Source organism: Protopterus annectens, chromosome 5.part1 (assembly GCF_019279795.1).
Source record: "Protopterus annectens isolate FY-2018-M chromosome 5.part1, PAN1.0, whole genome shotgun sequence".
In the NCBI taxonomy this organism is placed as follows: Eukaryota; Metazoa; Chordata; order Ceratodontiformes; family Protopteridae; genus Protopterus; species Protopterus annectens.
This window is the reverse complement of record NC_056736.1, coordinates 321040122-321054077: the sequence shown is the minus strand read 5'-3', so window position 1 is coordinate 321054077 and position 13956 is coordinate 321040122. Positions and strand designations below refer to the sequence as shown.

At 36.8% G+C, this 13956-nt stretch overlaps 1 protein-coding gene across 1 annotated transcript in view; it reads left to right on the top strand.

Annotated features, from left to right (window-relative positions):
• DCT (dopachrome tautomerase) overlaps positions 1-13956 on the top strand; it is a 220206-nt gene that overhangs the window by 203624 nt on the left and 2626 nt on the right. The window contains exons 6-7 of the mRNA XM_044072999.1: positions 5530-5665; positions 6589-6790. Of these exons, the coding sequence (XP_043928934.1) occupies positions 5530-5665; positions 6589-6790 (338 nt within the window). The remainder of the gene's footprint in view (positions 1-5529; positions 5666-6588; positions 6791-13956) is intronic.

Below are 13956 nucleotides of genomic sequence, written 5' to 3'. Positions count from 1 at the left end.
GCCCCTTCTGCCCAGAGTATATGCTAGTTATCACTGCCACAATTAGCTACTCTAAGGCCTGTAACAAAGGGTATTGAAGTATACTGTGTAATATTACTAATACAAATGGTAGTAGTTGGCCAAGACAGCTAGGCCTTCTGGAGTGGCCCACAGCACTCTCACAGGTTAAATACTTTCTTAAAGAACCAGTTGCACTAAAAGTTTTAAATATATTTAATAATAAATAATAAAATAACATGAAAATACTGAATATATATTTAGAGTAAACTACAGAGTTCAACTCAAAAGAAATATTGAAAATAACATTGATGGACAGACTCAGACAAATAAAGAAAAAACAATGTCTAAACTAAGCTTCGGTATATTTTCCTGACTGATTCAAGGAGAATTACTATTCCCTACTTACTTAATAGAACAAGGCAGATGATGTGGTGAATGGTTCTTCTTGTTGTCAGGCCCAAGACAGAATAATCAATACTGAGAGATTTCTCTATGCAATATCTAAAATTTCCAAGATGGCTGGCAGAATGACCTCATGTTGTCATCTAATTCTAGGTTCTCACACTATTCCCTTTTGAAGATTGAGACAGAATGCTAGCATACATGTGACAAGATGCATATCTAAAGTTTTGCTAATGTTTATGGCAGTGTCGGAGGCTTCCCATCTTTTTACTGCCCTAATGAACAAAGGCTTCTTCCAGGTCTGTGGTCCTATTCAGAGTTGTGAGATAAGCATTTCTTTGGCCTGACAGGTGGTCCAATTAACAGCATTTTTCTTAAAGTAAGATTCAAGCTAGCTGTTTAATCCCTTCTCTTCCAGCAGGACCAACTGTTGATACATTTTTAACACTAGCAACTTTACAAACACATTTTGATTTTCAAAGCCACACAGTTCTAATACATTGGTAACATAAGGATTTGTGCAAATCACTTTGATATTCAATGGACATACAGTTCTAATACATATGTCACACAAGCATCTTGTATAAATCAGTTTTATATCCAAAGGGCATATAATTTTTTACAGAACTCCAGCTGGCTATGCTGGCACTAGCCCATATCATCACAAGCAGTACAGAGTGATAGATAAAATCTAAATATCAATGATAACTATTCAGTAACACTGCTTGTATTGAGCTAAAAGCATTTTTGATTTGGATGCAGTGCTTGTTCCTTTCTCAAGGACATAAAACATTTTTTCTCTACATTTTAATTCCAGTTCAATTCCATCCACCATTGTTGCTGAAAATAGTAATTTATTTTCTATTTCTTTTTTTCTTTTTTGTTCCTGTGTATAAAACAAATCTGCTGATCTTTGTTCAAGCAAATGCCAAGGACTGAAGAAATTTTCAAATTAGAAAACTTTTTTCTTTCCTTCTTTTTTTTTTTCATGTACTTGAAATGAAAAATATTTATCTCTGTATGTCTCTAAACTGAGACTCAAAAGCAATGTCTTTCAGCTTTTCCAGTTAGGGGTTGCCACAGTGGATCACCGGTCAGCAGATTGACTGGAAGTGGTGTTTTTACAGTGCTGGGTTGCTAGCATGGTACCCAACCTTCACTGAAGGCACACACACACACACACACACACACACACACACACACACACACACACACACACACACACACACACACACACACACACACCTACCTGCATGTCTTTAAAACTTACTTGACCACAGGGAGGACATGCAGACTCCACACAGAAGGAGTTCCAGCCAAGAATTGAACTGGAGAACCTCATGCTGTAAGGCGACAGTACTAACCTCTGCACTACCATGGCCTGTGTCTCCAAACTGAGACTGAACCTGTTCAGTTTTGACCTGTACGCTACCCATAAACAAATCAAATGAATGAAATAAAATAAGAAACATTGTCAAAGCAACAAACACTGCCAAAGTGCAAATGATGTCCCCTTCCACCATATTTCCCTTTTCTCTGTTGTTTTCTATTTAGGCTACCTCACACTACTTGCCTACTTACCTAGCTGCACTAGTCTTCACTGCTTTTACAGTTCAATAGGTGCTACATAATACACTGCATACTCACAGCACAAGCAAAAAAAAAAAAAAAACAAGAGCTACAGGCTTAAGAAGCCTGAAGGTTGAACAAATATTTGATATTTTATAAACTACTTAAATCAGTTTTGCTTACTTAAATGTCAAACAAACTGCTCCAAAACCAAGTAAAACCAAATATACATAACTTTTACCAGCTGAATCATCACTGTGTTGATTTACAGAGACTGACTCATGAATTAATATTCTTGTCTTTCACAATTCTGACAACAGTGAATTTTCCACAGATGGGACAATGGTACTGATTTAATTGAAATTTAGATTTTGAACTTGACCCATAAAGAGTAATTTATGTACTATGGCAAAATGTGGTGTGACATGTCAATAAAATATCTTGTAGCATTTAGATTAGGCAGCCTAATCAATACGTAGCTGAAAGCATATAGCTCATAAATTTACAGGTACTGACTAGGCTATTGATTGTGAGGATATTAAGAAGCCTAGACTTACATTCCCATGGTAGTTTTAGCCCTTATATGTCATGTACAAATAACCTGGAGATTAGTAAAACAAGGGCATATTGGTTTTATTTACATGCTGCGCCTATTCTTCAGGGACATGGGTGCTAAACCAGAGGTATAGTTTCATAGGTACATCCTGGGTTATAGGCGTCATAGGTACTTACTAGGGGTATAGGTTCATAGGTACTTACAGGAGGTATATAATCATAGACAATTACTGGGGTATAGGTTCACAGGTACTTGGAGATATATGTTTATATGTGCTTACAGATGGTAGAGAATCATAGGTACATACTGGGGGCATAACTTCATAAGTACTTACAGGGTGTATAGAGTCATAGGTACTTACATGGGGTGTAGAATCATAGGTACTTACTGGGGTATAGGTTCATAGGTACTTATGGGGTATAAAATCATAGATACTCACTGGGGGTAGAGATTCATAGGTACATACTGGGGACATAAGGTTCATGAGTACTTATGGGCATATAGAGTCATAGGTACTTACTGGGGGTATAGGCTCATAGGTACCTAGTAGGGTTATAAGTTCATAGGTACTTATAGGGGGTAAAAAAATCATAGGTACTTACAGGGGGTATAGGATCATAGCTACTAACTGAGGGTAGAGGTTCATAGTTACTTACTGGGGGTGTACATTCATAGGTACTTACAGAGGGTATAAAATCATAAGTACTTACTATGGCTATAGGATTATAGATACTAACTGGGTGTATAGGTTCTTGGGCACTTACTGGGGGATATAGAATTACAGCTGCAAGTAATTATTCACCAGAATTATTTTTATAATTTGAGAACCTCTTGATTCTAATAATCTTGTACAGATACTTGATAACTTTGATGATAATATTTCTGAACAATAATTTGATAAAAATGCCAGGGAAGGTTGATTAACATCAGTTGATTTACCTACAATATATCACACCTTATTTCAATCTTATCAGTATCAGTTTGTTTGCTTTTCTATCTAGCTGTATTAAAAAAATACAAATAAAAAAATCTGAATGGTTGAAATAACAACAAAAAGTAAAAAAGTCTATCCATTCTGGAGAATATTGTGGGACCAGTCCTATCAGCTGTAACTGTTTTGGAAGTATATTCCTATTTTCAGTCTTGATTTACCTTGTCACATGTTTTATGATTTTTCTGAATCCTCCCATTATCATACATGATTTAGAAGCTGTTTAGTATTCAGGAATCCAGACTATGTGACCAATGTACTGGTGGATCCAATGATTTAAAGAAAGACTGTGTTATATCTCTCTTTTCAGTAGCAAAAATACATGGTTTTGTGAGGTAGATTTTTGTAATGTCTTGCACTGAAGTCTACAGATTTCACTCTATGTCTTTGCTAATGTGCTTAATATGCTGATATTTTTGAATCATTTTGTCACACTAAATTTGTTAAACTTGTGTTTTTGAGCAGTATTCCACAAGCCTCCTGGAAGCTAATTAGGTGCCCAGATTTTTTTATGCACCCATTTTCAATATCTGCAGGTTGAGAGCTATGGGTGAAGCTAAAATATCTTTACAAACTACTTTTGTTCCTGCACATTTTTAAACACAATCCAAACCTGTTCACTTTCACAACTGTCTCTGCCTAAGTTTGCTTTCTTTTGAAGTGAAAGAGTGCCATAGCTTTATAAGGTTCATAGGTTAGTACTAGGCTACCTATCCTTGTGGGCCATTTTAAGCCTAGCGAGTTACCCCATGTGAGTATCAACCCCTGCACCTTGTGTCTGTAAGGTAAATACCTTAACCCTTATGCCAGCTTCCCACCCCTACTTAGGACTGAGTTTAATTCCCTAGCTTTAATTTTCTCTCCTCCTCTCTAATCTGTAAAAGCTGCATAGTGGCATGTGTGCTGTGGGCTGATCACATGCTTGGAGTTCATATGCCATATGCACTTATTACCAGAAGGAAGATTTGCTACACCCCCATTTTAAGGCTTGTTTCTACCCAAAGACCCTCTCCTCTCACCCAAGGAAGACAAGCTGACAGTGTTGTTTATTCCATGACTCATCAATCTGGCACCTTGGCTCCAACTTTAAGTAGTTCCTAGCTAGAAGGAGGATACTTTGCTCTTGGACTACTAGACTGCCTCTCTCTCGATTAGCTTTAAAGGTAAGTTCCCACAGCCTTGTTTTAATGATAATGGTATCTGGAGCTTCTTGTAATGTTTCATGGTACAAGTTTGCTGCATTTACAGAAGATCTGGAAAAAGGGTTATGTTTTGGCAGAAGCTGAACTGATGCAATAGCCTTTGGAAGTGTTGAGTCCCTCAAAATGTGGTCTAATCAATTTATTCTGCATCTGTTTCGAGTACCTTAAGTGTTGACGGCAGTTAGCCTGTTGCATAGTTGTATGAATGTTGTAGGATTTAAGTGGCAGTTGCATTTTAATGCAAATTGGAGAGCATGTAAGAATGTGTGCAAAACTGCATATGTACAATGCAGATTTATAGTAGACTGAATGAATCACCTACACACCCCACCGAGATGTTACTATAGTTTGTTTTCTTTTCTATTAATATATGTGTACCTGTGTCACTGTTTTAGTTCTGATTTTAATAAAGCTGTTTAAAGAAGAATGATATGGAAAGAATGAAATTCTTAGTCTTGTAAAAACCCAGTTTTACTGTTAACTTAATATTCAGAAACAGGCATTAACACTTTCTGTAATCAGAATGTTGCTACCATCAGAGTTCTTTCTCTAGCCACTAAATAACATGTTAGATGACAAAAAGTGCAGAGTGTCCCTGTGATGAGCATACAGTAACCTTATTTGGTTTAAACCCTGTCAGATATACAAAGATTTGTTAGACAGAGCTGGGATGTTTTCCTTATCCTCTTTAATTAAGACGTTAATCTTGCAATGTAATGAAGTGCATTCCAGATATAAATCTGAAATTCAGGTGCAAGTTATTACACTACAACATTGGTATCAAATATTTTAAATTTGTGTTTTGACAGGAATTTGCTTGAAGGGTTTGAAACAGTAGAACTGGGAATGGAGCTCCCAGTGATGAACCTTCACAACCTTGTGCATGCTTTCCTGAATGGGACCAGCGCATTAGCTCACTCTGCAGCAAACGATCCTATTTTTGTGGTATGTGATATGGATATAGCAGTTTAATTATATTACTCCATTGCCCTACTGTTTCTAGACTAACATCTTAAGCAAATTATAAACTATTTACAAATATTCTTGCTGCTATATTACTTCTATAATTCTTTATTAGATTGCTATTATTAGCATGACCTTTAAAGAAATAGGGACTATGAATGTCTGGATAATTGTTGCTTCAGCTATAACATTAGTCTTCCATAGATCTTTTTAGCAACTGCATAACTGCAGCTTGAAGTTTTATACTGTTACTTTGGTTTAAGGAACTTGGGAATGGGAGTTAATATTTAGACCCTTCCATAAGAATTTGGGATTTGGTAAAACCCTGCTGATGAGGTTAATAATAATACTGTAACTAAGGTGAAAGATTTGCTTATAAGGCATTACTGTATGGACACTAATTCTATTTTTCCAGGAAAAACAGAACATTCCAAATCTGGACAATGCACACTCTCATATCATGTGAGTTTATGGAACCTGACATTTCAGACCAGATCACTATTGCTTAAAAATCTTATATTTTCTACTTGTAAAACTGCTTTATATGAATGTTCTGTACTTGTCTTGCATGTAATATATTATGATGGAATCTTTGCAATTACTAGAAGTTAAACTTAAATATGGATATACTTCTGAGAACTTGTGCTCATGAAAATGGGTTTCCATTTTCTCAATAACCATAAATCCATGACCATGTGTTAACATTCTTCTGTACTGAAATGTCTTAGAATATTCCAAGGGTATAATGTCTGTGGCTAAAGACAAAGAATTCAGTAGCCACATAGCTTATAATCACTCGCTGGATGTGCTGGGTGTATGTATGTATATATTTAAGCTATACAGTAAGGAACATAATATGACTATGAAAATTCCAAGTGTATGATTTTGACCTATTTTTTTCTTAGGTCCTGCATAGCTTCACAGATGCAGTTTTTAATGAGTGGATGAAACGATTCAGTCCCTCTGTTGCCACATGGCCTGTGGAGCTGGCCCCTATTGGTCATAACAGAGACTACAATATGGTTCCATTCTTCCCTCCGGTGACTAATGAGGAGCTCTTTGTACCAAGTGAAGATCTCGGTTATGCTTATTCAGTGGAATTGCCAGGTAACAATGCATTGGTTGAACAAACCTTGGCAAGTGAGCTCAGTATGTGATGATCTGCAAGACAAAGGTGGGATCAGCGGCTTCTGGTTTGCCTCTTGTCCTAGTGAGGGAATGGTGAGGGCTTTAATCACTTCAGGCTGATATCAAGTGAACGTTTAGGGCTATGTCAGCCTACAGACCTTCCAGTATGCTGCTAAGCCCAGTAAGTTGCACGGAGTGGGATGGGAAAGTATATGTGACTTACTCTGTTGTATATGTCTGCATGTAGGGGCTGACTGGTGCTAGGGCTATACAGGTAATACATGTGATGACCTCCAAGATATCTTTAGAGACGCATATGAAACTAGGACAGTGGCCTTTGGAGTATATTAGGAGGTGATAGAACTAGAAGAATGACAAAGGTCATGAAATATGGGATCAGCTTCGTGTAGTAATGAAGAAAGAATTTATTGTAAGTGAGTTGCTGCTGTTCATACTGCAATAATACTATATTTCTTGGCCATATCTTATGTGTGTGCTTTCTGACAAACAGAAAATCATGTTAGAGATTTGAACTAAACTTTAATCAGTATGTAGATCACTTGTGTTCTTTCCTTTTAAATGCAGATACCACATTTTAACAATGAAAACTTAAGATAAGCGCACGTAAAATGAACATAAGCTATGTCACTGGTTGGGCTATATACTGCAGTAAAATAGTGATGTTTTTCATCCTGCATATAGGCCATCCAATTCTGAGGTTGTAAAATGCAAAAACATGTCTTTATTGATGGGAATGCAATGCTTCTATTTTGCTAACCATGGGAGATTCCGCATATTTTAGTGAGGGGATGAGATCTCCACTACACTTATTGAGGGTCACCAAGGGTCTGACCCTCCTAGGGTGTTTTGTGCAGATGTCCTGCAGAAAAAGAAACATAAAATCAAGTATATTTTCCCTGCAGTTAAAAATCCCCAAGGAGAATGGCAGGATTTTACTTAGGGGTTGTCTGTGCCTGCCACTCCCTGGTCTTCCACTCCTCTTAACTCATTACAGCTGATTGTGCCTCCATGCGTTTCTGCAGTTAACTCCTACTGACCCCTCTAGTTGGCAAATACCGCATTAATAATTCTAAAACTATTCTACATACAAGGTATCAGCATACATGATGGCAAGGACAATTTTATTACTATTTGACCTCTGTGTAATGCAGCTAAAGAGATAGTATTATTTGTATACTGTTTATATGTATTGCAATTACTTTCATATTTCTCTAAATATCTCAACATTTAGATAACACAAGCAGAACTGCATAGCCTCATAGGAAAGGTCACAGCTGTATGAAGAAAAATCCTGCTAGCAATAAGTGTCTTGATTGAATAGTTACTGAGATGTCAGAAGCTGTTTATATAATATTACGAAATTGATATTCACTGCCTTTATTTTGCCTTATAAAATCCAATTTAAACTGAATGAACACCACAAATATAAAGATTGATTTTATCCTGAATAGTTTGCCATTTACAGTTTTCTAGTAACACTTATGTTTCTAGAGATAAAAATATTTGTTAGAACTCTAAGGTGATAACTTCATTTTTTAAAGGCTCAAGCCACACCCACTGGGAGTTAAAGGTACAAACTCGAAAGAGCTGCACTGGAGGGAATGAGTTGACCTAGGGAACTCGATTCTTCTCATAAGGATTAGGATTCTGGGGAACAGTCCTTAGCGTACTCTTGTCAAATACCTTTCCCCTTGGATTATGGTTCAGTGGAAGAGGATTCTATTAGTTTAGATTCCCTTTCCGAAGAACTCTCCTTTGGGGACACTGTTACCTATTTGATGTAATTCTTTAAGTGGTATTACTCTCAAGTTTCCAAGGGTATTATGAGCCCCTTCAGATGGAGTCTCCCAGTCCCAAACCTCCTTCTGTTTCCCCTGCTTAGGCTGCCCTCCTGGATACCTTTTCAGCAACTTCTGTGACACCCGAATCTCAACTCCCAAGAAACCTGACAGATTTTACAAGGTGTCTGATAATGTAAATGTCTATATAAAAGCTCTTCTCCTGATCCTGCTGTAGTGTCTGTCTCTTCTGTCAAGCCCTCCAAGCTGTTGTTCTCTACCAAGATGCTTCCTTCAAACATACCTCCCAACCTGCAAACATCAAAAATCTGGACAAAGGCCCATGAAAAGTAGGTGCAACTGGCCAAAAATCTGGACACTGATTAACATTAAAGTTGAATACATAATTGTGTAACCACGCCCACTCCAATGGAACTGTGGGATACCAGCATTCAAATGCAAATTGAAAAAAAGACAAAATATTAATTAACACAACATATAACCAGAACAATAATTTCAAACACAAGTGCATGCAGTGCAAATAATTCCAAAATATTAAGAAACATCCCTGGGTGTGCTACTGAAATCATACAGTTGTGATTTGTAACAAAGCAGTGAGGCCTAAACAACAAGGTGTTTACCTTATAGACACATAGTAGAGGGTTTGATCCTCACCTTAAAAAGCAGGGCTACACTTAACAAGTTACCCTGAGGTTATTAGCCTAGTACTTACCTATGAGCGTGTTCTTTTTTTCTGGGAATATCTCAAGAAGTTAATAGTAGTGATATTTTAAAAGTATCCCTGATTCTTTCTTGATTTGTCCCTGATTGGTTGAAAGAGCTATGAGCAGTTGAGAAGTGGCTAATCAGAGGTGTGGCAAGCAAATTCCATTCTGTACTCACAAGCACTTAGTATTAACCCCCCCCCCCCGGACATCTAAAACTTAAAAAATGGACATATCTGCCAAAATACTGCCCCAAGCACTTAATAAATGTAAATATCATTTTCAGCTGTCCACCCCTAGAACTATTAAAAATATAGTTTTTGCATTTGCAGTATTATATCTGTTGTTAAAGACATTCATTTAGACAGTTGTAGACATAATATGACCTCATAAAAGCCATTTTGATATGATGCTCAAACAAATGTACTCTGTAGACCACAAACAGTATGCCTGCACACCCTTGGGATTCCTTACCCAGTGCCAAAATCCACTTTCCTTCATTTCCTCGGCCGCTCTACTTTTTGCACAACATGCCAAAACAGTTCATATTACAAAGTAACTAGCCTTACTAAGTATAATTAAGCCCTATGTCTGCAAATTGTGTCCTCTCTACAAGTCTAAAATGAATGATGCACCCAGGGTTGTAACAGAACTTATTTTGCCTACAAGACTAACTATACAAAATGAACTACAGTTTATACCTGGCTGCTGACCTGCAACCTGTATGCTTCATGTGCACCAAATTTACTACAACCACAACACAAACCGAGGCCGCCATAAATAGTAATAAGCGCATAACTGCTACTATTAGCTTCCTATAAATAAAATCAGTAGCTTCTGCGGCTAGAATGACATTTCCCACTTATCTAAAAGGTTACTAAATCAAGGGATATATCCACATAATAACTTGTTTAAAATGACTGAACATGGAAAGGTTTAGTTAGTTTTCCTTCATTCTGTACAAACAGCCATCTACTATGTGTCCTGGTTCCTATACCAATAATCTATCTTCGTTCTATACACTCTTTCCTGTTTTTCTGCTTATTGAAATCACCACAATTTTCTCCAAATAGTGCATTTGCTATGCTCCATTAATGTTTAAATGGTAATGTTATCACTTTTTCCAAATCAGTTTCCCCATAAGACTATTACTGCTTTCAACCGGGATCAAGTTAGTTCGTAGTTAACAAGTGGAATTTGGAAGAATTTACACAACTACACCAAGTAGTTTCTATACTTCATTTAATTTGGATTTAGTTTTTGAAAAATATCCCAATCATAAAACTACTAGAAACATACTAGTACTAACTTTTCTGTCATACATTTCATACTAGTAAATAAACGTAACTCATAATCAGACTTTCCCACTACCAAAAATTGGGATCGAAAACTGTTCAATGGAACACACACCTTAAATAAAACTAAAGAATATGCACTTCTTAAAGGAAAATAGTCCATTTTGAATTAACATAATGTGAAAAGGTATTGAAAAGGATTGGCTGAAGGCACGACCAGCATTTTCAGTTACCTCACATATACTAACTCTTTAAGTCATTCAAGGCCATCAACTTTCAGCACACAGTTAACGTCCTAAAATTTTCCCAAGATGACCAGGGAAAGTACAATATGTTAATGTCTGTAAAAATCAAAGAGAGTTAAGGAAGGACATTGCTCCATAATCTTTTTTTTCTTCACAACAGTTAAAAAGGCATAGGGATAACAAAACAACACTTGAATTCACTAACACAAAGGTAATATCCAATAACCAACAGCTCCCGGCTAACACACTAAAACTACATTGTCACATGTCTTATATTAGATCTCAGTTCTGTAATCAGAAGGAAAAATCAACAGCAAAAAAAAGTTGTCAGCCCACACAAAAAGGCACTACTCCTACAGTGCTACTTGTAAAAAAAAAAAAACAGACTGGACGCTTATTGTTTTTTTTCCACCTCAAGCCACCATAACAAAAAGTTTAATAATGTCTGCAAGTAAGCACTTAACACAGTCATACAAACAGCTAAAAATAAAGTACTAAAATACTAACTGCAACTATCATTCAATTCCATCGCAAAAGCAAAACATTCGCTTTAAGCCTGTCATAACAAAATACGGATTTCCAAGACAATATAACTGTAAAATGTCACAGCATTCTTTGTTAGCCTCCAGTTCTGTTGACAGTCACTGCAATCTTTATTAGCCTCCCATCTCATCTGTTCAAAGGGAGAGCAATAATAAAACTCGAAACAAAGCACATCCTCACCCATAAAATGCCAGCCTAGTAGTTTCTCTCATTTCAAAGTACCTCCAGTATGCTTCAATTTAACACAAACACTATCGATATAAAGGGGAAAAGAACATAAAAGTTTTAAACCAAACGTAGCACAGCAATAGCATTCACATGAGCGGATGAGTGCCAAAACAACTTAAACAAAGTTTCCCACTGGTGTCTCTCTGCTCCTCTGAAATCCATCTAAAACTGTTGACTTTTGGAAGAAATAGAGAATTACACTTACTTTAATTATTGTTATAATTTCTTTACAGACTTCAAGACTTGTTTTACTTCAGAAAATACATGCCTCTCTGACACGAAAATAGGCAGTTAGGCACTGCCATGCTGTCTCACAATGCTGTCATCATCACGTACGGCCGATATACTAGTCATGCATGATGATGTCACAGTGTTAGCAAAAAATATAAATAAAATAAAAAAAACAAAATCAGGATTTCAACGGGCCACTCGGGAATTCATGGCACCCTATTATTTTGCCTCCCCAAGATGGAAAATACAGAGAAATTCAGTACAGTTGAAAGGTACGCCTTCAGGCAAGGATAATAGGGTTATGGACAGACTAGCCAACAAGGTTTATACCTTAGTACAGTAGTGTAAAATCTTACCATAACAGTAGATGTCTTTATCTTCACTGTTACTGTATTCACTCCCTCCCTCTTGACCCCTTTGCTCTAGTCTCTTCTTTCTTGCCCTCCTGGCCGAGGGTTTCTTCGCCCTTTTCTCCTGCTGGATGCACATGTTCTTCCTTGTCCCTAGGCGCATTCTGTTCCTCCTGTTTTTTTTTTCAGCTCTGAGTGTGTGCGTCCATACATCACATTTATCCCCTATGCCTTGCACGGGGATCATACATGTGATGTACGGTGCCTGTAAGTACTAAAGGTTTTGATATACTGGTTGTACGTTGGGCTATCCTTGACACAAGATCCCTTTAGTTATGAATACTGCAGCAGTGAATGGTATACTTATCTGACAGCACCATTCCTGTCATCTTAACTATCCACACAAATCACAAAGCAGAAATCACTGGCAGCATCATTGTAAAAATAATAATAACACCATTCCTCTCATATCAAGTGTCCAGAGTTTTACAGAATGTCCCTGATTTTGTCTCGTAGGGTTGTCCTCTGTTCCTCATAAAAAAATTGTTTTTTTTATTTTCTGGTAAACTGATGACCATTACAGTCAATCACTAAAGACCAGCATTAGATAGTCAAACCTCTTGTTGCTACAAAAAAAAAAAAAAAGACTCCTTCAGGCACCTTTACACCTATATTTGAACATTATTAGATCTCTAATCTGTGCCCTTTAACATACAAGTTTATTCTGACATAGATTGAATGTCAAGTGAATCAGGGGAAAATCCCGCAGGACCACCTGCTGTGCCTTAGGCATATTTTCTTTCAACTGGGGTGCTTTATTTACTTATTTATTTATATTTTTAGAATGAAGAAGTCCCCTGGGCTGAGCCTGAAATAGGTTCAATGGACTTTGTGTTCTACCCCGATTAACAAATTCAGAATAAAAATAAATTAAATAAACATTGCTCTAAAAATAAATAAATAAATAAATAAAGATTACCCCTACAAACACAGCACCCTGGATGACTGCCTTGTTGACCTATGCATAGGGCCAGCCCTGACTGGTAGAAATTCAGGTAGCATGGAATCCTGATATACTTGCTTGTCTTTGCATTTGGTCAAGCTCCCCTGATTCCCTCTCTTTTTCTTTGTTTAAAATTTCAGATTTGAGATTACCAGTTCTGGAATACCTCAAACCATTTGAGGTAAATTGCTTATCTGGTGAGAAGTAACAGTAACAAATTTGCATATGTGCCTGACAATAGTTTAATTTTCAGCATGTTTGCTGCATTTCTACTGAAAAATAAATACACATACCTTAGTTCTGTAGAGATTTTTCATAATTTCAAATGTTTTATTTTGGGTATTACCACAATTCATTCCTAACTATACTGTTATTCATTTTGCACATAGAGGATTATGACCGGCTCGCCATTCATATCCACTTATTATGTTTTCGAAACATGGGAGAGCAAAGCTTGAGAGGTAAAACTTGACATGCATCTCAAAAACATATAGTAAGGGGTTATGACTGGTGAAATGATTATAATTCTTTGTAGTGCATGGAGCTTTACTTGTTCCATGTATTACTAGTTAATGGGAAAAAAAAATTACCAAGTGTTTCCCTGGCTTTCAAAGCCGTAAAACACTTAGCGAGCGCTGTCAAGATAGGTAGTGTAACACAGTTTGTTACGCTTACACTCATCTTTCATAGCTCTCAACTGTTAAGATTTTTGCAGGACATCCAGAT